Source organism: Pelophylax lessonae (assembly GCF_965119305.1).
Source record: "Pelophylax lessonae genome assembly, chromosome: 12".
NCBI classification, from domain to species: Eukaryota; Metazoa; Chordata; class Amphibia; order Anura; family Ranidae; genus Pelophylax; species Pelophylax lessonae.
In genome coordinates this window covers 99,880,209-99,905,652 of record NC_138779.1, presented here as the reverse complement: position 1 = coordinate 99,905,652, position 25,444 = coordinate 99,880,209, and the positions used below count along the sequence as shown (strand labels likewise).

Below are 25,444 nucleotides of genomic sequence, written 5' to 3'. Positions count from 1 at the left end.
CTCCAGTCCATCTGATCCACTGTGTATGTGTGGTCACGGTGTATATTGTGTAGCTGTTGCCTTTCTAGCAGTTTTGCATTGACTGCACTGCATTAGTTGCAGTGCGTGTCTTACTGCAGAGGTGGTCCTCTTCCACTGACTCCAGTCCATCCAATCCAGTGTGTATGTGTATTTTGTGTAGCTGTTGCCTAGCTTTTATTCTAGCTGTATTGCACTGACTGTACTACAGTAACATATTGCAGTGTGTGAGCGCTACTGCAGCACTTTATTATGCATTAATGCACAATAAGATGTGAAATGCAAAGCAAATGTCCCTGCAATTGAAGTTTTCCATATCAGTTTTTATGCAGTTAAGGTGTGAAGAACGAGCACTAAATGTTAATAAAGATGAACATGTTTATTAAGAGATTTGTGTCGAATTTTGTCTTTTTTTGTGGTAATTTTTACATGTGTGAAAATATCGGCCGATACGCGATCGGCAAAATATCGGTATCGGCAACGAAAAAACGATATCGGTCGATCACTAGTTTTAACCATAGAGCTCTTTACAGTTAAGCACCACATAATTGAAAGCTATTGGGAGGGATCTCTACCATGGGTGAGGGACAGATGAAGCCACTTTTAATCAAATAATGGTCACAGTGTGCTGATTTATTGTGCAGATGGTGCAATTTTTCTGTAATTCCCAGATTAGCTTGACAAAATCGATGCTCAGCCCGATCAAAAGCAGCCTCTGTGCTCCTTCAGTAAGAGTGGGGGTACTCTAATACAGGTGGTGTTACTAGCCAGATCACCAGGGAAAAAACAAAAAAAATAAAAAAAAAAAAAAAAAAAGGAGGGGAAAAAAAAGCCACTACATTTTGGTTTTGGGTTGAATACCTCTTTCAAATTACTTGCAAGTGTTTTTTCTTTTTTTTCCACCTTGAATGCTTAAGGCTTTGTTTTCATCAGTGACACAACTTAGAACTTTTGCAAAGATTTTTAATCCTGCTGGTACATTTAGTACAGTCAGTTTCCTGTGTATTTTTTTTCCTTACAACGAAAGATGCATCAAACAATACAGATCATACAATACAGAAACGTTGCCATTACATATAAAGAAATGTTGAGTGGCAAGAAGTCTCTGATCCTAAAAGGGATAACCTTTTAGATAATAGACATAGCACCATAGAGATTAACAACCAATGATAACACAAAAGCTAACTAATGGGAGTGCATATTCAATGAAGGCAAATCATAAAACCTGGACAAAGCATGTCTGTTATGATGTCCATCAAGTGTTTTTTTTTTCCTTTTAAAAATAGAGGATGAAGACACGACATAAAATTGGATGTCAACCTGCTTTAGAGACTAAGGCAAACTGGTGTGTTAATTCAAAGAGGAACTTCGGAGGGGATGAGAAAGTCATTGAAAAATATATAAAACCAAACAGCACCCACAGTCAAAATGTGACCTGGCAAAACTGTAAATCCTGCAGTTTCTTCATCTAAACTTTGGAATCACTGACAAAAAAAAAAAAAAAGGAATGACAATATTGGGTTTGGGATTTTCAGTTGGACTCATCACTAGCAGAGGATGCAATGTCCAGATCTATAGAACCATTATTAACAACAAGACGCAGTCTTTTGGAAGGGGTAAAAGGACTAAAGGTCACATTTTTTTTCTTGCTGCTGTTAGTCAAAAGTTCAGACTGTGGGGAAATGAACATGTTCTTGTCAGCTGCTCCCTCTGTTAATTGCACAGGACACGTTTGTGCTTCTGAAACAGAGACTCTTCTTTTGAGACTGTTGTTTAAACTAAGTTCTACGTATGGCTTTAAAGATAACTTGGGATCCGACTGCATTTCGATACTGAGTAGTGTATAAGGAGCAGAGTGACGTCTGTCAGGTCTACTTCTATGCTTTTCTGTCACTTTAATGTGCCCATTAAAGTCTAGATGGGTTGTCCGCCTCTTTTTATGAAAAGTGGTCTTTCTTCTATTTGTGTCTTTTAACAATATAGGTCTGGATCGTAAAGAGAAAACTTTATTTGTGTATGTCCTTGTCCTAGGTTTCACATTTATATCAGTTGATTCCGTTAAGGAGCTGTTTGCATCCATGACCTCACTTTCAATAGCATTTTTTGCTACCATCTGATCATGTACAATTCCAGTAAATGGCTTTTGATTGCGGCTACGCTTATGCTTTTTGACATCGGAATGGAAAGAGCTTGGTGTATTTGAATATTCAGCACCTGAAACTTTTGATTTGCTCAAGTTGACTGTGATATAATGTGTTAAACCAAGCTGTTTAGGCGACCTAGAATCCGAAAATAATTTGAAGCTTGAATGATTTAGGTTCACAGTGTTTTCAGGTAAGGATCCAGCTGGTGGAAAGTTATCGTCATCCTGCATTTGTGGTACAATAGTTGAACATAATCTATTAGAGTTTGAAGGATAAACAAGACCCAACTCTGGTTGAACCATGGAGATATCAGCGCCATTTGTGCTCAATCCATCAGAGTTTGAAATGGAATCGGATTCACAGGTTTGATTTTCGGAGACATCTATAGCCGGTTCCGCTATCGACAAGCTGGTACTGGCAGAGAGGCATTCAGGATCTAAATGCTCCTCCACCACCATATGTTCATTAAAAAGTTCACAATTCAAAGTATGATCTTTGGCAGTTTTCTCCAGAGCATTGGTTTTGCCTTGTAGAGAGGTTTGAGATGAATTGTGCAGGGCTCTATCAAAACCTTTGTAAAATCTTAGCATATCAGGACTTACATTTTGCCGTCTAAGTCGCACCACAGGTTCTTTGCCCAATTTGCAGCCATGGACTTCACTAGGAGTTCCTGCAGCTGAAGAGTATTGACTACATTTGGGGTTGTGCAGGTTTATGCGTATGTCTCTTATGATAGTTCCTGGAGGCAATGAGAACCTTACTGGCATTTGTGACCTGTTAAAAGGAGAGCACTGGGCTCTGTGGCAAGAGCGGGAATATGGAGATGAAAATGGCGACCTGAGACGTGACAGAAAAGTGCTTTTCTTGCAATTTACAGGGCTCTTTTTGAGGCTTGGTGATGATCTACATCTTGAACCTGAGGGGGGGAAAAAAATAATACAATTGGCTGAGCATGAATCGAATTTTTAGGATACAGACATAAGCTGGGGATAAAATCATGTATTCAGTGGGACACATTTTCAAATACAGTAAAACTATAGCTAAAGAATTAACAAAGTTTAGAAATAAAATGATTCATTACGTAAATTTGTGAAGGATCTCATGTACCCATGTCATGGTATATCTATTAGTGGTCAGTTACATTTACAGATCGCACCAAGCACCTTGGAAACTAAAATTACTATGGAATGGCAAATGTTATTGTCCAAGGACATGATGGGAGGTGGAACCATTCTGTCCTAGTTTTGAAAATTCACATTTTCAGTGATGTAAATCCAAGGAATAACATTCAAGTCATCCTGTCACAAAGGAAGGCATTACAGGGTGGTTCCACAATTCTCAAACTTACAATTTGGTCTTTAGACAACAACCCTTCCAATATCTGCTCTTCCATGGCGATAGGATCAAGGAGTTAGCACTACCCTTCTGGACATAAATGCTGGGGAATTTTTCTCACACTAACTAAAACTGACAAAGTCACTTGGACCAGGTATGAAACGTCAACATTACAGAACAAATAAAGATATTCAAGAAGAAAATCTTACGCGAAACACGTTTTCGTTTAGAACCATGCTGGTTTTGCTTGTCACTTTGACCTTGCAACCTTTGCAGGCGACCATCAGTTTCTCTGAGCTGGTATTTCTCTGATGAGGTAGATTCACTGGGATCTTTCTTCAGCAGTCTGAATGCTCCATCCCCTTTTCTGAAAGAAACACATCTTGAAATGCAAATGTATGCAAAAAATAATTGAAATCTTAGCACCAGTGAAGCAAACCTTATAAATAATATATTGCAAAAGATAGTCATTTCTTGAATTGCAATAGTAATGCGTTTTATATGTATATACAAACCCAGCTAGAAATAACATTTTATTCACAGTAAAAAATAGAAACATCCCAAATATTTAAACAGAGAATGTAATTTAAAGTGGAGTTCCACCCTTAAAAGACACTTTGCCCCATCTGCTTGCTCTGTGTCACCTGAAAAATAAAAGGATAAATCACAATTTTTTTTTCTTTACTTACCTTGTTTTAGAAGAAAATATACTCACCTTACTTCCTCTTCCTCTCTGCGGCCGTGGCCCGCACCGTCACTTCCTGCTTGCATTGATTCCTGGGAGCTGAGCGTCATCGCTCCCAGGAATCAATGCACCTGCACCGGCCCCGCTCGTCATGTCGGGTGCAGGCGCGTCATTTCCTGCTAAACAGCTTCTGGGCATGCCCAGAAGACGTGCAGGAATGACGCGCCTGCACCGGACATGACAAGCGGGGCCAGTGGAGGGCATTCTGGGACGAAGAGGACACCGAAGAGGACTCGCTGGCTTCAGCTGCCCACACCTGAGATGGCAGCACTGGACAAGACATTTTCAAAGGTAAGTATTTCTTCTAAAGGGTAAGTGCGACCTGGGACAGTTCAGAGGCTATCCATTGTGGAATGCACTAGCCCTGACTGTCCCGGGGGTGAAACTCCGCTTTAACAAAAAAAATAAGATAATTGTTGAAATCGATGGCAGCAGCAGGTCTCAAAAAAATTTGGACAGAGCAAGAGTAAACAAGGAAGAGCTGGAACATTTTGCAACTATTAAAGGTTAATTGGCAACAGGTTAGTAACATGATTGGGTATAAAAAGGGCATCTAAAAGTCAGTGTCTCAGACCTAAAGAAAGGCAGAGGTTCAATCTATGAAAAGCTGCATCCAAAAATTGCCAACCAATTTAAGAACGTTTCTCAATGTAAAATTGCAAAGACTTTTTAACCACTTTGGCTCCGGAAGGTTTTACCCCCTTAACCACTTGCCGACTGCCGCACGACTATTTACGTCGTCAGTCAGCCCCTCAAAGGCAGAGTTGGGAACGGATCCCCCCCCCCCCCCCCGCGCGTGACCCGATGTCCGCCGGGCACTCGCGATCGTCCGTGACAGCGGGAGAAAGGCAGGCGGCTAGTGTAAACAAGCCGCCTGTCATTCTCCCCTGTGTAAGAATGATGATCAAATGGTTCTACTATGTAGGACCGTTGATCATTGTTCTTACACATCAAGCCACAGCCAATCACAGTTAGAAGCACTCCCCTAGGACACACTTAACCCCTCCCTCTCCAATGCACTCCCCTAGGACACACTTAACCCCTCCCTCTCAAATACAGTTAACTCCTTCACTGCCAGTGTCACTTTTACAGTAAAAGTGCATATGTATAGTGTATACATATGTGTATATAAAGTGTATATGTCACTGGTAACCCAAAAAAAAAAAAAAAAAAAAAACACGCAGATCGTCGCCATTACGCGCTAAAAAAAAAAACCCAAAAATCTTTCCCTTGGTTAGTAAACGCAATAACTTTTGCGCAAACCAATCAAAATACGCTTTTTTGCGATTTTTTTTACCAAACCTATATGGTGTTAGTAAAAGCAATAACTTTTGCGCAAACCAATCAAAATACGCTTTTTGCGATTTTTTTTTTACCAAACCTATATGGTAAAAAAAATTTTTTTTGCCTAAAATGTTAAATTTTGGTTGATTTTTACATTTTGGGGGGGGGGGGGGGGGGGGGGAATTTCATATAAAAAAAAAAGTGAAAAATAGTTATTTTTGCAAAATTGACGCTCTTTGTTTATAGCGCATGATCAAAAAAAATAAAAAATAAATAAAAATTGCACAGGTGATCAAATACCACCAAAAGAAAGCTCTGTTTGTGGGGAAAAAAGGACGTCAAATTTGTTTAGGTACAGCGTCGCAACGATCGTGCAATTCTCCGTTAAAGTCACGCAGTGCCGAATCACAAAGTAGGCCCTGGTCAGGAAGGGGGTAAAATCTTCCGGGGGTTAAGTGGTTAATGACCGGGCCCATTTTTTGAGAAGCGGCACTGCGTTGCTTTAACTGACAATTGCGCAGTCGTCCTATTGAGCTTTCTTTGGTGGCGTTTGATCACCTCTGGTTTTTAGTTTTTGCGCTATTTAAAAAAAAAAAAAAAATGATCAGTATAGGCCAATTTGTATTCTGCTACATATTAAAATTATAAAAAAAAAAAATCCCCAAAAGCATATAATTGGTTTGCACAAAACTTATAGCGTTTAGAAACTAAGGGATAGATTTTTGGACTTTTTTTTAAAATTAGTAATGGCAGCGATCATCGACTTAAATCGGGACTGCAACACTTTCCCTGCCTCTGACAGGAGAGCCGTCTTGCATGGTTTACATTCCAGATGGCTCTTCTGTCAGCCTAGCCGAAGATCGCAGGAGGCCAGCGATGATCGCGCCCGCTCCTCCCGCGGTCTGTCTTCCACTGTGTCTAATCACAGTGGGAGCGCAGCCGAGACTATGTGCACACAATCGAGTAGATCTACGTTATTATTCGCAGCAAAGCTGACCTGCCGCAGTAAATCTGCGTTAGGCGGTCGGCAAGTGGTTAAACATAGATCTACAGTACAGAATATCAAAAGAGTCAGAACCTGGAGAAAATCGCTACACAATTGACAAGGCCGAAAAACAATATTGGATGTGTATGATCTTTGGGCCCTCAGACAAGCATGTTCTGTGATGGACATCACTGCATTGGCTCAGAAATACTTCCAAGAAGCACTGGCTGTGAAAACAGTCTGCCTTGCCATCCAAAATTGCAAGGCAAAGCTCTGTCATGCAAAGCAGCTGCCATATGACCCAGAAAGGCCGCTGTCTTTCCTGGGCCAAAGCTCCTTTAAAATGGTTTGCTGCAAAGTGCAAAAACGGTTACATAGTTTGTGAGATTGAAAAAAGACATCAGTCCATCCAGTTCAACCTATGATGTGTGTGTGTGTTTGCTGTTAACCATACATTGTATACCCCTGTATGTTGTGGTCTTTAAGGTGCCCATCTAATAGTTTGAAACTATCAATGCTCCCTGCTGATACAACTGCTTGTGGGAGAGAATTCCACATCCCCACTGCTACGACAGAGAACCCCCTACGTATTTTAAGCTTAAACCGTTTTTCCTCAAGTTTAGGTGAGTGGCCACGTGTCTCATGGGCCATACACACTAAGATTTTCTGAAGACTTTTTCCTTTAGATTTACCAAAACCATATAATATGAGGTCAAACCTAAACACTTTCAATTTGTATGCAATCTGGCAGGCCCTTGCAATACAAAGAAAGTCTGAAAGGAAAAAGTCTTCAGAAAATTTTATAGTTTGTATGGCCCTTTATTGTATTCCCTTTCTCTGAAAAGTTTGTTCTCTATGCTAGGGTCGCCAGTACAGTATTTGTACATTGATATCATATCCCCCCTCAATCGTCTCTTCTCCAGAGAGAATAAGTTCAGTGCTTGTAGTCTTTCCTCATAGCTGATGTCCTCCATTCCCCTAATTATTTTTGTTGCCCTTCTCTGGACTCTCTCCAGTTCCAGCAAATCCTTCCTGAGGACCGGTGCCTAGAACTGGACAGCATATTCCAGATGTGGCCGGACCAGAGTCTTCTAGAGTGGGAGAATAATATCTTTATTTCAGGAGTGAATCCTTTTTTTTTTTTTTTAATATATCCCAGCATTCTGTTGGCTTTGCTTGCAGCGGCTTAGCATTGCATGCCACTGCCAAGCCTGTTGTCTACCAGTACCCCCAGGTCCTTTTCCATCCTAGACTCACTCAGAGGTCCCCCCCCCCCCCCCAGAGAGAGTAGCCTGCTTTCGCATTACTGATGCCCAGGTGCATTATTTTACATTTTTCAACTTTTAACCTCATCTGCCATGTAGTTGCCCACCCCATTATTTTGTTCGGATGCGCTTGTAAGTTTTCTACATCTTGCATAGAAGATATTGGCATGCTTGGTTTAGTATCGCCTGCAAATACAGAGATTGTGCTGGATATCCCCTCCTCTAGATCATTTATGAATAAGTTAAACAGGATTGGCCCCAGGACAGAACCTTGGGGGACCCCACTTTCCACACCCGCCCAATCCGAGTACTCTCCATTAATCACCACCCTCTGAACTCTCCCCTGGAGCCAGTTCTCTATCCAGGTACTCACCCTATGGTCCATACCTACCTTCCTTAGTTTGTACAGTAAGCGTTTGTGGGGAACGGTGTCAAAGGCCTCTGCAAAGTCCAGATACACCACATCCACAGGCTTTCCTTTATCTAGATGGCAACTCACTTCATCACAGAAGGTTTATAGATTGGTTTGGCAAGAACGATTTTTCATGAATCCATGTTGATTACTAACAACAATACCATTTTCATTACTAAAGTCTTGTATGTGGTCCCTTAACATCCCCTCCAAAATTTTGCAGACTACTGAAGTTAGGCTGACCGGCCTATAGTTACCCAGGATATATCTCGGCCTTTTTTAAATATTGGTACCACGTTGGCTTTTTTCCAATCAGCTGGCACCATACCCGTCTGTAGACTAGCCTTAAAGATCAAGAATAATGGTCTGGCAATCACCTGGCTGAGCTCTTTAAGAACCCTTCGGGTGCAAGCCATCTGGTCCCGGTGATTTATTTATGTTAAGTTTCTCTAGTTTAGTTCTAAGTCTATCCTGTTAGCCATGGCGGTACTTCCTGAGGTGTATTATTTAGTTTAGCCTTACCAGTTGGGTTAGTGTAGCCCCCCCGATTCTTTTGTGAAAACTGAAGAGAAGAAATTAAACACTTCCGCCTTTTCTCTGTGGCCATATTTCCTTTGTCGTCTTACGGGGCCAATGTGTTCTGGCCTCGCTTTCTTACTGTTTATACACTTAAAGAATTTCTTGGGGTTCTTTTTACTCTCTTCCGCTATACGTCTCTCGTGTTCTATTTTAGCCGCCTTGATTTCGTCTTCACGTTTCTTATTACACTCTTTGTATTGCTTGAATGCTGCCAATGACCCCTCAGTCTTGTATTTTTTGAAGGCCTTTCCTTTAGTATTAATATGCATTTTTATGTTGGAGTTTAGCCACCCAGGGTTTAGTTTTGCTCTTTTAAATTTATTTCCCTTTGGAATGCACTGGCCAATCCCTTTGTTAAGTATCCTTTGAAGCACTCCCATTTTTCCTCCGTGTTCTTTGTTCGCAGGGTTCTATCCCATTTGATATTTTCTAGCTAGCAGAGAGCGCAGTTTGGGGAAATTGGCTCTTTTGAAATTCAGTGTCTTAATATTACCCTTGCATTTCCTATTACTATGATTAATACTGAAACTATTGACCCAGCTCTCCCATCTTGTTGGCCAGGCTTCTGGCATTGGTGTACAAACCTCGTAATTTTGACCGGTTGCATATATCCTCGTTCGATGTTTTTAGGCTGCTCTTGTGATTTTTTCCCCATACCCACCCTGGGTTTACCCCATCACTAATGTCCCCATTTGTGCCCTCTGAATCTTGCTTTCCACTGGCTAATTCTACATCTGTACCCTCCCACCCATGACCTAGTTTAAAAGCCCCTCTAACTTTTCAGCCATCTTCCCACCGAGTACGGCTGCACCTTCCCCATTTAGGTGCAATCCGTCCCTACCATTGAGCCGGTGGCTGACTGAGAAGTCGGCCCAGTTCTCCAGGAACCCAAAACCCTCCTTACTACACCAGCTCCTCAGCCACTTGTTGACTTCCCTAATCTCCCGCTGCCTCTCTGGTGTGGCTCGAGGTACAGGTAGTATTTCTGAAAATACTACCTTGGAGGACCTACTCCTGAACTTAGCGCCTAAGTCCCTGAAATCGTTTAGGACTCTGCCTATGTCATTGGTACCAACGTGTACCATGACAGCTGGGTCATCCTCAGCCGCACCCAGTAATCTGTCAACCCGATCCGCGATATGCCGAACCCCCGGTAAACAACAGACTGTTCGGCGCTCACGGTCTTTGTGATAGATTGCACTATCTGTCCTTCTAATGATTGAGTCCCCTACCACCAGCACCTGTCTTTCCCTTTCTCCTGGCCTCACTGGAGGAGTTCTGCCCCTGGCAGCTAGGGGCGTCGCTCTGCTCCAGAAATGCTGGTCCCTGACTGGTTTCCCCAACATCGGGGCGAATATATAGATCCTCCAGCCCAGGATCGGCCTCCTTGCCTTTTTCCCCTCTACCCTTCCTGTCACCCATCTACTCTGCTCTGATGCCTGCACCTCCGTCACTCGGCCCACCTCTGTGCAGGCCCCAGCCTGCACCTGACGGGTACAATCCCAGCTCTCCTTCAGTATGGACATACGTCTCAGTGTTGCCAGTTGCTTCCCTAGATTCAGGACCTGAGCTTTCAGGGAAACAACGTGCTTACACTTTGTGCATTTGTATCCGCCCTCGATCGCATGATCGAGGAACGTATACACACCACAAGATGTACACCGAGTCGCATCTCCACACCCGCCGGGCATTGTACCTACTAATCTAATGGGGGAATTAGTAATTTAAATCTGTCCTGTGTGGCTGTTTCCTGGCTTTCTAACTCTGCTTTCTCACCCTCTGGTACTCTGTTACACAGGCACAGACAGTCGCACGGCACAGACAGTCGCACGGCACCCACTGATACTCAGCTACACAGTACTCACTGACTTATAAGTACTACCCTACACCCTCAGTCACAGTCTTCAGTCACAATCAAATCACAGCCTTTACTTACAATCGCAGTCTTAACTTACCAAGTGTGTGTCCTTGTGTACCTGTAAGCCGATACTTACAGTGCTTGTCAGCGATGCCTCACTCCTTCCTCCCTCAGTCAGTCAGTCTTCTGCTCCCGCCTCCCTCTTCTGTTACTTCCTGGTCTTGTCAGCCAGCCAGCTAGTGGGGGGGTGAGCTCTCTCTGTCTGTCTCGGTGTGTGAGGGGGGGGGGGGGGGGGGGGAGGGGGTTGCTAGCTCTGTTTCGTAGGGGGGAGAGGGTCCGGTTATTCCGCTCACTCTGAGAGGAGGGGGGGGGGGGGTTGCTGTACTACCCCACAGCTCTCTCACCACGCAGCCTCCTATCCCGCGTTCTCAGCTACCTCTGATCCTCTCACACGCTGCCTCTGATCCCGCACTTTTCCACCGGAAGCGATACCGGAAATGGCACACCAAAGCTCTGTGGATGGGCGCTCCTTTAACATTTGTAATCTTATGGTCAGTAACTGAAGTTTGAAATTTTTTGGTAACCAGGGGTGCGGTGTCCTCAGGACTAAAGAGAGGGACTTTCCAGCTAGTTAGCGCTCAAGTTCAAAAGCCTGCATCTCTGATATGGCGGTGCATTCCTGTGTATGGAACTGGCAGACTGCACATCTGAACACCATTAAATCTGAAAAATATATTCAGGTTTTAGAGCATCATATGTTCCCATCCAGACAATGTCTTTTGCAGGAAAGGCCCTGCATATTTCAGCAGGATAATACTATACTACATCAATGACAACAGCGTGGCTTTATAGTAAAAGTCTGCTTAACTGGTCTGCCTGCAGTCCAGACCTTTCACCAATTGAAGATATTTGGCACATCTTGAAACAAGAAATACAACAAAGATGACCTAGGATTGTTGAGCAGTTAGAATCTTAGATCATGCAAGAATAGGACAAGATTATTCTCCTAAAACTTCAGCAACTGGTCTCCTCTAATAATATATATATATATATATATATATATATATATATATATATATATATATATATATATATATATATATATATATATATATATATATATAGCCCTGTCCAAACTTTGAGATGTGCTGCCGCCATCAATTTAAAAATGACCTTATTTTTCTTAAAATGGTAATTTTCTCAGCTTAAACATTACAAATTACAAATCATTGCATTTTTTTTTTTTTTTTTTTTTTTTTTTATGTACAAACCTTTTTTTTATCCCAAACCTTTTGGCATTGGGGTTTTTGTGAAACCTTCTTTCGGACACTGAAAAACCCATTGTAGAAAGTAGTGACTGCTGGGGTTGGGCTCAGATGTTGATCTTTCAGAAAGCAGAACACTGGAAACAAAGCATTAGCTCCTGACAAATGCTGCCAATCAGCAGATTAGAAAAACAAAACCAAAGCTCTAATTGGGTATGGCTTTGGAAGTGGTGAACCCACGCTGCTAAGGTTTATAGAATTATTTTTTTTTCTAAGGCTAGGTGCTCCTGTCACAAAAAAAAACAAAAAAACGCTGGCTTTACCCGATTTCAGAGCGCCGATCAACCGTCAAGTGACCAGCTGCCTCTCCCTGCCTGATAGCTTTTTCAGCAGCAGGAGGAGGGGAGGGGCAGGCATCTGACAGGAGCAGAAAGCAGGGAGGGGAGAATAACACAGGGAGACAAGGAGGACAGGAGAACTGCGGATGTCGGAGGCACGTACACCGACCACGGTGTCAGAGCTCAGCAGCCATGATACACGTGGTCAGTTTACAGGGGGAGGGCAGAAACTGTCAGGATCAGCCAGGTATTTGACGTGATACGGTGGGAAAAAATACACAGCACAAGCACTGTGCTGTGTAACATGCTTTAAAGGAACAGGATCTTTATTTTTTTGGGGGTAACAAATGCTTTAATTGCAAAGAACAGCATTCCCCAGTAACAAGAGCTTTGATTCAAGCATTCAGATAAGGTAAGCGGTTGTTTCTAAATGGCTCCTAAGGGTTACTATACTTTCAACATACTGCTCCAAAGTGGAGTTAAACAAACATCAATTGTTCCAAGAAAAGGAACAGGGGAAAAAAAAAAAAAGGATTTTTGACTTACTGTAAAATCCATTTCTCTGATGTTCATTGACGGACACAGCTCTTCATCTTCCTGACCGTAGGGTTATCCTGTCCCCAACAGGAGTAGGACACTAGGCAGAGAAAAGCTTGAACACGCCTATGGGGCAGACCTCCCGTGGGTATACTCCCACTTCCTGCTATAGGTATTCAGTTTTGTAACAAGCAGTGACAGAAGTAAAAAACCCAACTCCAAAGAGAGGCAGGTGCTGTGTCCGTCAATGATCAGAGAAATGGATTTTACGGTAAGTCAAAAATCCCATTTTCTCTTTCTCTTGATTGACGGACACAGCTCTTCATCTTCATGATCGTAGCGACATCCCAAAGCAGTGTCAAACATGGAGGGGTGGGACCAGCAGATAATAAACTTCCCAAAGGCTTAACATAGCCAAGCAGGTAACAGCTCAACTGAGCAACTGGAGCTCACCTGACAAACACCCTGAAAGAGGACAATCCTCTGAACAGCAGCCTGCAAAACTTTGCGGCCAAAAGAAGCATCCGCAGATGCCAACACATTCAATTTATAAAACGTGGTTAATGTGTGCACAGACGACTAAGTGGTTGCTTTGCAAACTTGCACCACTGACGTCTGATGACAAAAGGCCCAGGAGGCACTAAGCGCCCGAGTAGAGTGCGGCCTGACAGGGAAAGGAGGAACCTGACCCTTAATAGCATAAGCCCGAATCAGTCTGCCTGATCAATCTGGAAATGGCCGCAGCAGAAGCAGCCAGCCCCCTGCGAGAACATCCGTGAGGACTAACAGTGAGTGACTTTTCAAAACTACTCTGTAGCTGCTAGGTACACCCCGAATGCCCAAACCACATCCAGGGAATGCAAGGCAACTTCCTTAGGATGCTTAGGCTTAGGACATAGGGAAAGCAACACAAGGTCTTCATTTAGATGAAAATCAGAGACAACCTTAGGTAGCAACGATGGACATGGCTGAAGAACCCCCTTATCCCTGTGAACAACTAGATAAGGTAAACGGTAGAAGAGCGCCACCATATCAGACAGCAAAAGGCCACCTTCTGGGAATATGTAAGCTGGGGAATCTCCCGAATATTTTCAAAGGGAGGTTTCTGAAGAACTGTCAACACCAAATTGAGGCCCCATGGTGGCAATGGAGACTGCACCGGGGGAGCCAAGTGTCTCACTCCCTGGTGAAAAGTACACACTAATGAGTGTGAGGCCAAGAGACGTTGAAAGAAAAAAATCACCAAAGCCGAGACCTGGCCCTTGATGGTACTCAAGACCAAATGTTGCTCGACCCCTTGCTGGAGGAAAAGCAAGATTTGAGCCACCAAAAAAGGAGCGAGGGTAAACCCAAGAAGACTCACACCACGAAATGTACGTCTTAAGTACGATGGTAAATATTCCTGGAAGTAGATTTTTTAGCTTTTAAAAGCATAGGAATAACCAGATCAGACAATCCTCCATTCTTCAGCACCTGGCTTTGAACAGCCAAGCCATCAAAGCCAGTGACTGTAAAGGAGGATGGAAGATCGGTCCTTGAGACAGCAGATCTTCCCTGAGTAAGTCTCCAAGGACCATCGGTGACCAGCCATAGCACATCGGCGTACCAAGACCGGCGAGGCCAGTCTGGAGCCACTAGAATGACTGGAATACCTTCTGCCTTGATCCTGCGCAGGAGTCGCAACAGAAGCTTGAGGAAAGGCGTATAGACGATGACGACTCCAGGAAGCCACTAGGGCGTCTGTGGCTTCAGCTAGAAGGTCCAGAGGCCTTGCCACAAACCTCTGAACTTTCCTGTTGAGGCAAGAGGCCAACAGGTCCACCTCGGAGTCCCTCACTGGAGACACAACTGACTGAACACCTACAGATGAAGTGACCATACTCCCTGGTCCAACGCCTGTCGACTGAGGTAGCCCATCTGCCAATTTTCCACCCATGGAATGTGTACAGCAGAGAGGGCTGAAAGAAACCATTCTGCCCACCTTAGAATGTTGGCTACTTCCCGACCCACCAGCACACTTCTTGTGCCCCCTTTGAGGTTGACATAGGCCACGGTATTGTCCAATTGAATCTGTACCAGACATCCCTGGAGACGAACTGTCCAATAATTCAGGCAGATCCCTGATCGCTAACAGCTCCAGTACATCGGTATGAGAGAAAAAAACCCAAAGTGGTTGGGATTGGTATAGCGCTTGCTATTAATATCCGGGGGTAAACAATGGCTTGTTAATAGCCCGGATAAAAATGCGTGAGGCAAATGTAAATTATGGATGTGATATAGGTGAATACAAATATAAACCGATTACAAACCTCAATAAATAACATGTACTAAATTACACAAAGTTGTAGTGTGAAATCAATAAACAAACACATATCGGGTCATAAAAAAAATCAATCAATTACCATAAGTGCCTTAAAGTGCAAATAAGTGCCAAAAAAGTCCAAATAAAGTTCATAGGTGACTTATGTGTATACAAATAACTTCAGTGCCAAAGGGGGAAAAAAGTGCAAGTGATTGTGCCGAATTCTCCAGTGGTCCAACTGCTGGTACTTATAATGTGGCTTTAAGAAATAATGGGGGGTGCGCACTCACCAGAGGTAGTGGGTCTTAGTTGCCATATGGCAAAAAGACCTTCAGAGCCTTGTGGCCTCCTAGGCCGGAGAGATGGCGACTGCTGGGCTTTCTAGTCCTTGTGGTCCGGGATCCCCTTCCTGGATAAAACTGGATCCTCAGGGTCCAATTGGAGTAAAAAATAAATGCTCCCAATAGTGCAGTACCATTAAAATGCTTTAATAAGGGTCACTGATAATACAGTACAAAAGGTTTTGAAAATTTCAAGGATCGCGCCTGCTGTACTAGTGCCTGTGCGTGGAGAGCGGTGACTACCGGCTTGCATTCCACCGGGCATACAGGGCGTGCGTTCCACCTGACGCGTGTTTCGTCTGAGCGTGTGTACGTCTTTGACCACTTGATGTGGAGGTCCTGGGCCAGTGTTTGCAGAGTTATCTCCAAGTTAGCCAACAGGGCAGTTGAAGACCCTGCTTGCAAAAGCAGATTGTCCAGGTACCCCAGTATCGTGATCCCCTGCAAACGCAGTAATGTTACCGTCAGGGCAAACACATTTGTGAAGACCGGAGGAGCAGAGGCAAGACCAAAGAGTACCGCCACAAATTGATAATGCTCCTCGCCCACAGCAAAGCGGAGGAAACACCGATACAAATGGGGATGTGAAGGTGCACGTCTTGATGTCAATGGATGTGAGAAAATACCCCAGATGTAGGGATGCTACCACCGTATGAATGGACTCCATTTGAAACTTCTGTACCCACACAAAGCAGTTTAGCGCCTTGAGGTCCAGAATGGGATACTCCTTGCCCTCCTTCCTGGGAACCGTAAACGGGTGTGAATAGAAACCTTAAAAGCGCGCCCACATCAGAACCGGGACAATCACTCCTTGAGACAATAAGTCTTGCACTGCCCCATAGAGATCATGTAAGCGATCTGGGGATTAAGTGCAGGTTGGAAGGAAAGAACCTTGCTGGCGGGTATGATGGAAACTTGATCTTGTAGCCGGATCAAATGACTTAGTGCAGTGGTCCTCAAGGCCCACTAACAGGCCAGATTTTAAATATTACCTTGGGGAGATGCAGACTAGAATACTGCAATCACTGAGCAGAAAATTAGATCACCTGGGAGGTATTTCAGTTATCTTGCAAACCTGGCCTGTTAGTGGGCCCTGAGGACCACTGCCTTAGTGGACCCACTTATCCTGAATTAGGAAGGTCCGCAGGTCCGGAAAACAGCAAAGACGTTCCCCCCACCTCTGATACGGGTGAGAGCACCCCTTCATGTGGAGGAGTTTTTGTCTACAGGCTTGGAAGACCCCGCTCTTGGTTTGCCCGACCAAGACTTCTTGGAACCTCCATTGGAGGCCCTGATGGGTTTTAAACTCTTATCCTGAGGAACGAAAAGGCAGCTTGTGAGTAGAAAAAGAGGGTCCCCGTCTGCAACAGGACTCCTTACCCTTGGAAGCCTGAGGAAGAAGAGTACTCTTTCCCCGTGAGGCCTTTGATGTCATTCAAGGAAGTTCCAACTAGGCGATCTCCCACTAATGGAAGATCGGACAAGGCTTTTTTAGAAGCCTGGTCCGCGGACCAGCATTTCAGCCAAATAATCTGCCCCAGGAACACTGTAGAGATAGACAGTCTAGAAAGCAAAGAAACGGCATCCAAAGAGGCGTCCCATTAGAACTGTAGCCCTTGGACCAACTGATCCGCCAGCTCAACAAACTCAGGAGGGAGCCGTTTCTCCTCCAGGTCATGGCGTAAAACTTTTGCCCATTCGGTCATAGCTTGTGACACCAGGGTGATGGTAAGTGCCGACCCAGCCAGTGAACATATGGCGGGACAAAGCCTCCGACCTCCTTATCAGCCGGATCAGAGAAGACCGGAGACTCTTCTACCGGAATTACTGTGACTTTATTCAACCTGGAAACCGTAGAGTCCACCACAGGAGGTAACGTCCATTTTTTAAGGAGGGACTTCTCATAAGGGTACCTCATTGCAAAACGTTTAGGGATTGCAAAGATGCATTTTGGGGACCCCCAGTTTTGAGACAATATTGTCGAAGATGGCGGGAAAGGGGAACACCCTTGCCACTTTGGAGGACTTGTGGGTGCCACCAACCCCTCTGATGCTGCATTAGTTTCATCTTCCAAATGTATGGTTTCCCGCACTGATACAATCAGTGCATCCACTAGCGCCTTTTCATATGTGGCTACAGGAATCACCCTCACTATCTGAGCATGCAGGGTTCGTGGATGCAGACCCCAAAGGGTAGAAAGCATCCTGGGTGGCCGATTCAGACTCTAGATCTGAAGAGACAGAGGAAGCAGGTGAAGGCCGGGGGAAGCTTTTAGGTGGACCATTTGCCCAGGACCAAATCCACTTTGAACACCAAGACAGCCATCAGTGCAGCCAGATGTGGGGCCCTGAGGGCCCAGCGTCAGAGTGGATCAGGTGGTGAAACGTGTGTCCATGAATGGAGAGGGAATCTGCATCACAAGTGTAAAAACACACTGTAAAGGACACCCCACCGCGCTGTCCGGACTACAAGGCCCAGCACAGCACTACCGCTGTGTAGCACAAGAGGAAGACCCAGGCACTCACCACCACCGACAGCTCACAGTAAGCTTCTGCACAGCACGCGGCGATCAGTAAATGCATGTCTGGCTATAGGCACTAGAGGCTGAGGACTTCCCACCCCCGAATCACGGCTCACCATCTGAGCTCCAAAAACATGGCCGCTGCCATTTTCAATGGGAAACTATAGGAAAATGGCCACCGAAGCCTAGACAAACATGGCCGCCGATCTCTAGCAAGCCATGCTACAAAAAAATGGCGGTGCCATGCAGCTCCCTGGGGGTTCACGGCTGGAAAAAAAATGGTCCCAACAGGTAGGGTGGCCCAGACAGGCACCCCCACCCAGCCCATCCCCATTAAGAAGCTTTGGGCGCCGGCGGCACGCTACCCCCCCACACACCTAAGAAAGGTATGTTATGTGTGGATGAGCAGATGGGGGCCACAGAGACCACACAGAGCTGGAGGGAGGGGAGATGCGATTGGGAACCCAGGGGTCCAACTATCCCAGGGAGGGGCCCACGTCTGCCAGGGTAGAAGGGGGACAGTTACTAAATCACACCAGGAACAGGCACCGCTCCAGACAAGACACGGCTCCATCGTAATGTGATCATTTGCTTCACGCAGTGCAACACATCTCCTTCGCAAAGAGTTGATCAGGTTGTTGATTGTGGCCTGTTGGTCCACTCCTACTCAATGGCTGTGCAAAGTTGCTTGAAATTGGCAGGACCTGGAACACGCTGTCGTATACGCTGATCCAGCGCATTCTAAACATGCTCAATGGGTGACATGTTTGGTGAGTTTGCTGGCCATGCAAAGACTGGGATGTTTTCAAGTTCCAGGAATTGTGTACAGATCCTTGCAACATGGGGCCATGAATTATGCTGCAACATGAGGTGTTGGTCGTGGATGAAAGGCACAACAATAGGCCACAGGATCTCATCACAGTGAAAACCGGGATTCATCCCGTGAAGAGAACACCTCTCCAAAGTGCCAGACACCATTTGCATTGCATTTGCACACTCAGGTCCGTTAAGACAAACTGCGGTCAGGTCGAGATCCTGATGAGGATGACGAGCATGCAGATGAACTTCCCTGAGACAGTTTCTGCAGAAATTCTTTGGTTATTCAAACCGATTGATGCAGCAGCTGTCCAGGTGGCTAGTCTCAGACGATCTTGGGGGTGAAGATGCTTGATGTGGAGGTCCTGGGCCAGTGTGGTTACACATGGTCTGTGGTTGTGAGGCCGGTTGGATGTACTGCCAAATTCTCCTTTGGAGATGGCTTATGGTAGAGAAATGAGCATTCAATTCATGGGCAGCAGCTCTGGTGAACATTCCTGCAGTCATCATGCCAATTGCACGCTCCCTCAAAACTCGCGACATCTTTGGCATTGTGCTGTGTGATAAAAAACATTTTAGGCCCCCATGCACACAGGGCGTCAGAAAAAACGAGCTGCAGAGCCACTTCCAACGCCAGAAAAATGCAGCTGTAAAAAACTTGCTTTTAGCAGAGTTTTTTCTGCCTCCTTTCAAAATCAATGGTTCCCTATGGGAGCCTAATGATTTGAATGGAAGACGCATCGCAAGTTGGGTCAGGATGATGCGACTTGCGCTCTGAGAATCACAACCACCGCCCAGGGCTGTCGGGAAGAGGCCCTTGTCCCCATCAACATGGGGACAAGGTGCTTTGGGGTGGGGGGTGCAGAGCCCTCCCTGCCCCAAAGCACCCCCCCTCCCATGTTGAGGGCATGATGTGGCCTGGGGGGTGGGGGGGCGCTCTCGCTCGTCCCCTCCCCTTTCCTGCATGCTCAGATAAGGGTCTGGTATGGATTTGGGGGCACGCCGTTCTTTTCGGACTGGGGCTCCCCTCAAAATCCATACCAGGTCCGAAGGGCCTGGTTTGGAACCTGGGGGGGACCCCCACCCCATTTTGGCGTGGAGTTCCCCCTCAAGATTCTCAGAGCGCAAGTTGCACCGCAAGTCGGATCATCCTGATCCGACTTGCGATGCACCTTCCTTTCAAATCAATAGGCTCCCATAAGACCATTGATTTTCACATAAAAAAAAAAAAAAAAAAAAGTATAACGTGCTTAACGCTGTATAAGCGACGTTATTCAGCCTTTAGGAGCGACAGACATTTTTACAGTTTGACGCTGCAGCTCCAGAACGCACTGGTCCTGGGTGTTTTTTGCAGCTTAAAAAAGCCTATGCCACTTGGAGCTCCTAAAAGCCCTGTGTGTGCGCGGGCGCACGCGCAAGAGGCCATAGGACAAACATGGAGGGGCGTTTTTAAGCTGCAAAAAAAAAAAAAAAAAAAACACGTCTGACGCTCCTAACAGCAGCTGCAAAATGGCCCGTGTGCATGGGGCCTAAGGCCCCTTTGGGTCCTTTCACACGGCCGCTCCGTGTGTCCGCAAATCATCCCATCCGTTTGCGGATGATTTGCGGACATAATGTAAGTGAATGGCACTGCGGGTGTCAGCAGAATACCATCCGCTGACATCCGATTTTCCTCCTTTCAGTTCTGTTCCGTTTTTACGAATGGAACAGAACCCCATTTTTTTCTTCCGTGTAAAAAACGGAAAGGAAGGAAAATCGGATGTCAGCGGTATCATCCGCTGACATCCGCAGTGCCATATACTTGCATTATGTCCGCATATCATCCGCAAACGGATGGGATGATATGCGGGCACACGGAGCGGATGACAGAAATGTCATCCGCTCCGTGGAAAAAAAAAAAAAGTCCCGCAGCGGACCTTTCACACGGAGCAGCCGTGTGAAAGGACCCTTTCACACATACGGTCCGTTCAGTTCATCAGTTCAGTCACGTCAGTTGTCATCCGTTTTTCGTCAGTTGTCATCCGTTGTGATCCGTTTTTCATCCGTTGTGATCCGTTTTTCATCCGTTGTGATCCGTTTTTCATCCGTTGTGATCCGTTTTTCATCCGTTGTGATCCGTTTTTCATCCGTTGTGATCCGTTTTTCATCCGTTGTGATCCGTTTTTCATCCGTTGTGATCCGTTTTTCATCCGTTGACATCAGTTGACATCCGTTTTTCGTCCGATCCGTTTTTTTGACGGATGAAAAATAGGGCATTCCTTCGTTCAAAAAAACGGACATTGACGGAAGTGGATGAAAACGGATGTTAACTGATGATCAGTTGTCATCAGTTTTTACATAGAGATGCATTGATGTCCGTTTTTCATCCGTCAACGGATGGATGAAAAACAGACAGCATGTGTGAAAGGGGCCTAAGGCTGGCCATACACTATACAATTTTCTTATTCCATTTCCTTTAGATTTACCTTAAACTATGTAGTGCAAGGGCCTGCCTGACTGCATACAAATTGAAAATGTTTAGGTTTGACCCTATATTACATGGTTTTGGTAAATCTAAAGGAAAGTTGAAGAAAATTGTATAGTGTATGGCCAGCCTTAGAGTGGCCTTTTATTGTGGCCAGCCTAAGGCACACCTGTGCAATACTCATGCTGTCTAATCAGCATCTTGATATGCCACACCTGTGAGGTGGATGGATCTCAGCAAAGGAGAAGTGCTCACTAACCTAAGATTTAGACAGATTTGTGAATAATATTTGAGAGAAATAGGCCTTTTGTGTACACAGAAAAAGTCTTAGATCTTTGAGTTCAGCTCATGAAAAATGGGGGCAAAAAAAAAAAAAGTGTTGCGTTTATAAATTTTGTTTATATATACACACACAATCTGCCAGAGTCAAGTGACTACAGCAGAGTGGTGCTTCCCATGGACTTTAACGGAACACTCACCTTTCACAAGTGCAACACTCGCACATCTCATTCTTCTCTCCGAAAAAACTGTCCCCGTAGAAGCAGGTGATTTCATCGTCTGGCTTAATGTCCCTGAGAACTTTTACACAAGCTGTATTTCCTTCTGTAGGAACAAACTGAACCACAGAATAGGGAATTTGGTAGGAGCACTTACATAACACATTCATTAAAACAGGAAAAAAAAATACATAAAGTAACCCCAGGTACTGTAAAAAAAAGGAAAGCAAGTTTGCAAAATAATCCATCTAAAAACGGAATACTTAAAGGGGTCATTCTCAGGCTCTTGTTCCCACTCCAGTTCTGAGGACTTGGTATTTGAAGACTAGGGTGAAGCTACTCAGTTAACCATTCACAACTGCAATATGTATAGGTCTATTCTGCAATCTGCATTGGAAAGCTGCTGGCTTGGCTGTAAAGGGATTGTAAAGGCATTTTAATATCTTAATGCATTCTATGTATCAGAATAAAACCTTCTGTATGCAGAAGCCCCCCTCATACTGACACCTGAGACCATCTTTATCCAGCAATGTTGCAGAAGTGTCTCAGCTCCCTGTGACTCCCCTCCGCATTGGCTAAGACAGTAGAGCGGTGCGATTGGTTCCCGCTGCTGTCAAAGTCAGTCAGCGAATCAGTGAGAAGAGGCAGGGCCGGGTCATGGCCCCGTGCCTGTATGAACACAGGAAGCTGTGACTCGGGTCAGGTGCCCCAACATCAAGCTGCTTGCGGTGGGGGCACTCAACAGGTCGGAGGGGCCAGGAGCACAAAAGAGGAACTGGAGGAGGAGGATTCGGGCCATTCTGTGCAAAACCAACTGCACAGATCAGGTAAGCATAACATGCTTTTTTCTTTTTCCCTTCTATAACAAAGACTTTACAAACACTTTAAGCAGCCTATAGATAACTCATTATTCTTTCCTTCCACCAGTGTTTGCCTGCATAATGCATACATTGTTCATTATGGCAAACAATTTCCCACTCCCCTCAAAAACAAAGACAAACCAATAGGATTTTTCCTTGCCGGAGGAACCAGAATAAGAGCATCTAGAAAAGGTAAGCTGCAGTTTTGAAATCTTCATTAGGTTTGTTATAGGAATTAGAGCTGCACGATTCATCAAAAGATCCTGATTCAACCTCCCACACGATCTTAATCCAGCATTTCCACAATTTATATACAAAGTGTAGAGCGGTTCCCTGGGTCACAGCTACAGCGGTCAAAAAAACAAACACACACACACACACACACAACAGCAGGCAATGTTTATCAACATTGCTCAGTGCTGAAAGAGTCCTGGATAAAAAGAAAACATTGCATCTTATCTGTCAATTTATTCATTTACAGATCAAAAAGGGATGAACTTTGGTCTGCAGATGTAGTCAATTTAAAAGCAACCTTATTCAAATTTTTTTTTTTTTTTGGGGATTAGTACATTTTTTTAACCCCATAATTAACCCTTAATTTACTCTAATTAGCCTTTATAACTCAGTATTTGGTATTCTGGTTAAAAAAAAAAAAAAAAAAACACCCCTCCAACATAACGGTATTTTTTTTTTTTTTTAATTTCTTTACACATTAAATTTTATTGAATTGCCATCTTGTTTGATAACCTAATGTTCAGGGGTTGTAAATAAAAAGAAAAAAAAAAAAAAAGATTTACAACCCCTGAACATTAGGTTATCAAACAAGATGGCAATTCAATAAAACTTAAAGAAATTGAATGTGAAAGGAAATAAAAAAAAAAAACGGAATTTTTGTAAAATCTTACCGTAAAATTCTTTTCTCTGAGTCCTCCGACAGTCGCCGCCCATTCACACAGTCTTCACCAATGGGTATTGACCTTTGCTCCGCAGGAGTAGCTAGGCACAAGATTTGTTAAAAGCTTTTAGCATAGACACACCCCTAGGGGCTGTCCCACTAGTCAATACCTCCCTGCACCAGCATTCCCAACTCAGTTTGGTAGCATAGCAGTAAGAGTACACAAAAACCCCAAAAGAGGGGCGGCGACTGTCGGAGGACTCAGAGAAAGGAATTTTACGGTAAGATTTTACAAAAATTCAGTTTTCTCTTACGTCCTCCGACAGTCGCCGCCCATTCACACAGTCTTCACCAATGGGATGTCCCAAAGCAGTGTAGACATGAGGGGTGGGAGACGCAGCCGCAGAAAAAGGCAACGCAGTACCCACATCAGAGAGAGGAACCTTACACAGTAAAAGAACCAGCTGGGCAACAGGAAAAAAGTGCTCAACAGGAGCAACAACCCAGGAAAAACAAGTAACCCAGGGGTAAGCACCCCAAACAGCCAAAGACCCAAAAAAAAAAAAAAAAAAAAAAAAAAAAAAAAAAAAAAAAAAAAACAACAAGGGTCCTCAAGGCACTGCCGCACTGAGAACCTTACGGCCAAAGGAGACATCGGCTGATGCCTGACACCTTATAAAACTTGGAGAAGGTGTGCACGGATGACCAAGTCGCCGCCTTACACACCTGGGCCACTGAAGCCTGATGCCGGAAAACCCAAGACGCACTCAAAGACCTGGTAGAGTGCGCCTTCACAGGGAAGGGTGGAACCCTTTCCTTCAAGGCATAGGCCTGCACAATGGTTTGTCTGATCCATTTGGCGATTGTAGCAGCCGACGCCGCCATGTCCCTCAGGAAGGACAAAGAGGGAATCCGACTTGCGAAAAGATTTAGTGGACGATAGGTAAACCCTGATCGCCCTGACAACATCCAAGGAAAGCAAGGCAACCTCCTTAGGATGCTCTGGCTTCGTGCAGAGCGAAGGCAAGACAATGTCTTCATTGAGGTGAAAATCCGAGATCACTTTCGGAAGAAAGGACGGGTTAGGTCGCAAGACCACCTTATCCTTGTGAAGCACCAAGTAGGAAGAGCTGCAGGACAAAGCCGCCAGCTCCGACACCCTGCGAGCCGAAGTGATCGCCACCAAAAAGGCCACCTTTTTGGACAACAGAGGCAACAAGATCTCCCTGATCTTTTCAAAGGGAGCATGTTGCAACACGGACAGAACTAAGTTCAAGTCCCACGGAGGTAAGGGCTCCCTCCGAGGAGGGGCCAAATGACGCACCCCTTGAACAAAGGTACGAATTCGACGCCACAGGGCGCTGAAAAAGAACGGCCAGCGCAGAAATCTGGCCCTTTATCGTGGCCAGCGCCAAACGCTGGTCCACTCCAGTTTGGAGGAAAGCCAACACTCTCAACACCGAGTATGAGCGAGGGGAGTGCCCCCTGGACTCACACCAGGCAAAGTACGCTTTCCTAGTACGGTAGTAAATGTTCCCCGAAGAGGCTTTTCTAGCCTTGATCAAAGTGGGAATGACCTCAGGGGAGAGACCCCTATCCTTCAGGACCTGGCTTTCAACAGCCAGGCCGTTAAAGCCAGCGACTGTAAAGCAGGATGGAATAATCGGCCCTTGAGACAGAAGGTCTTCCCGAAGCGGCAGGCGCCACGGAGGTTCGACTGCCAGATTGACGAGGTCTGCGTACCAAGACCGGCGAGGCCAGTCCGGTGCCACCAGAATCACCGTATGCGGTTCCGAGGCTAACCTGCGAAGGAGCCTGGACAGCAGCTGAATCGGGGGAAAGGCATAGATCAGACGATACTGATGCCAGGGCGCCACCAACGCGTCCGAGGCGTCCGTCCGAGGATCGCACGTTCTTGCCACGAACCTTTCCACCTTGTTGTTCAGACGAGACGCGAACAGGTCCACATCTGGTGAACCCCAC

The 25,444-nt window shown here is 45.2% G+C and overlaps 1 protein-coding gene across 5 annotated transcripts in view; it reads right to left on the bottom strand.

Moving 5' to 3' along the window:
* Positions 1 to 965: 965 nt before the first annotated feature.
* Positions 966 to 25,444, bottom strand: part of KMT5C (lysine methyltransferase 5C) — a 70,304-nt gene continuing 45,825 nt past the window's right edge. For 4 of the 5 annotated variants that reach the window (XM_082274583.1, XM_082274587.1, XM_082274584.1 and 1 more), the window contains exons 7-9: positions 21,689 to 21,825; positions 3,707 to 3,879; positions 966 to 3,078 (exon numbers count right to left, since the gene is read on the bottom strand). In XM_082274583.1, the coding sequence (XP_082130709.1) occupies positions 1,550 to 3,078; positions 3,707 to 3,879; positions 21,689 to 21,825 (1,839 nt within the window). In that variant the 3' untranslated portion in view covers positions 966 to 1,549. The remainder of the gene's footprint in view (positions 3,079 to 3,706; positions 3,880 to 21,688; positions 21,826 to 25,444) is intronic. The other variant, XM_082274586.1, reaches the window with a different exon arrangement.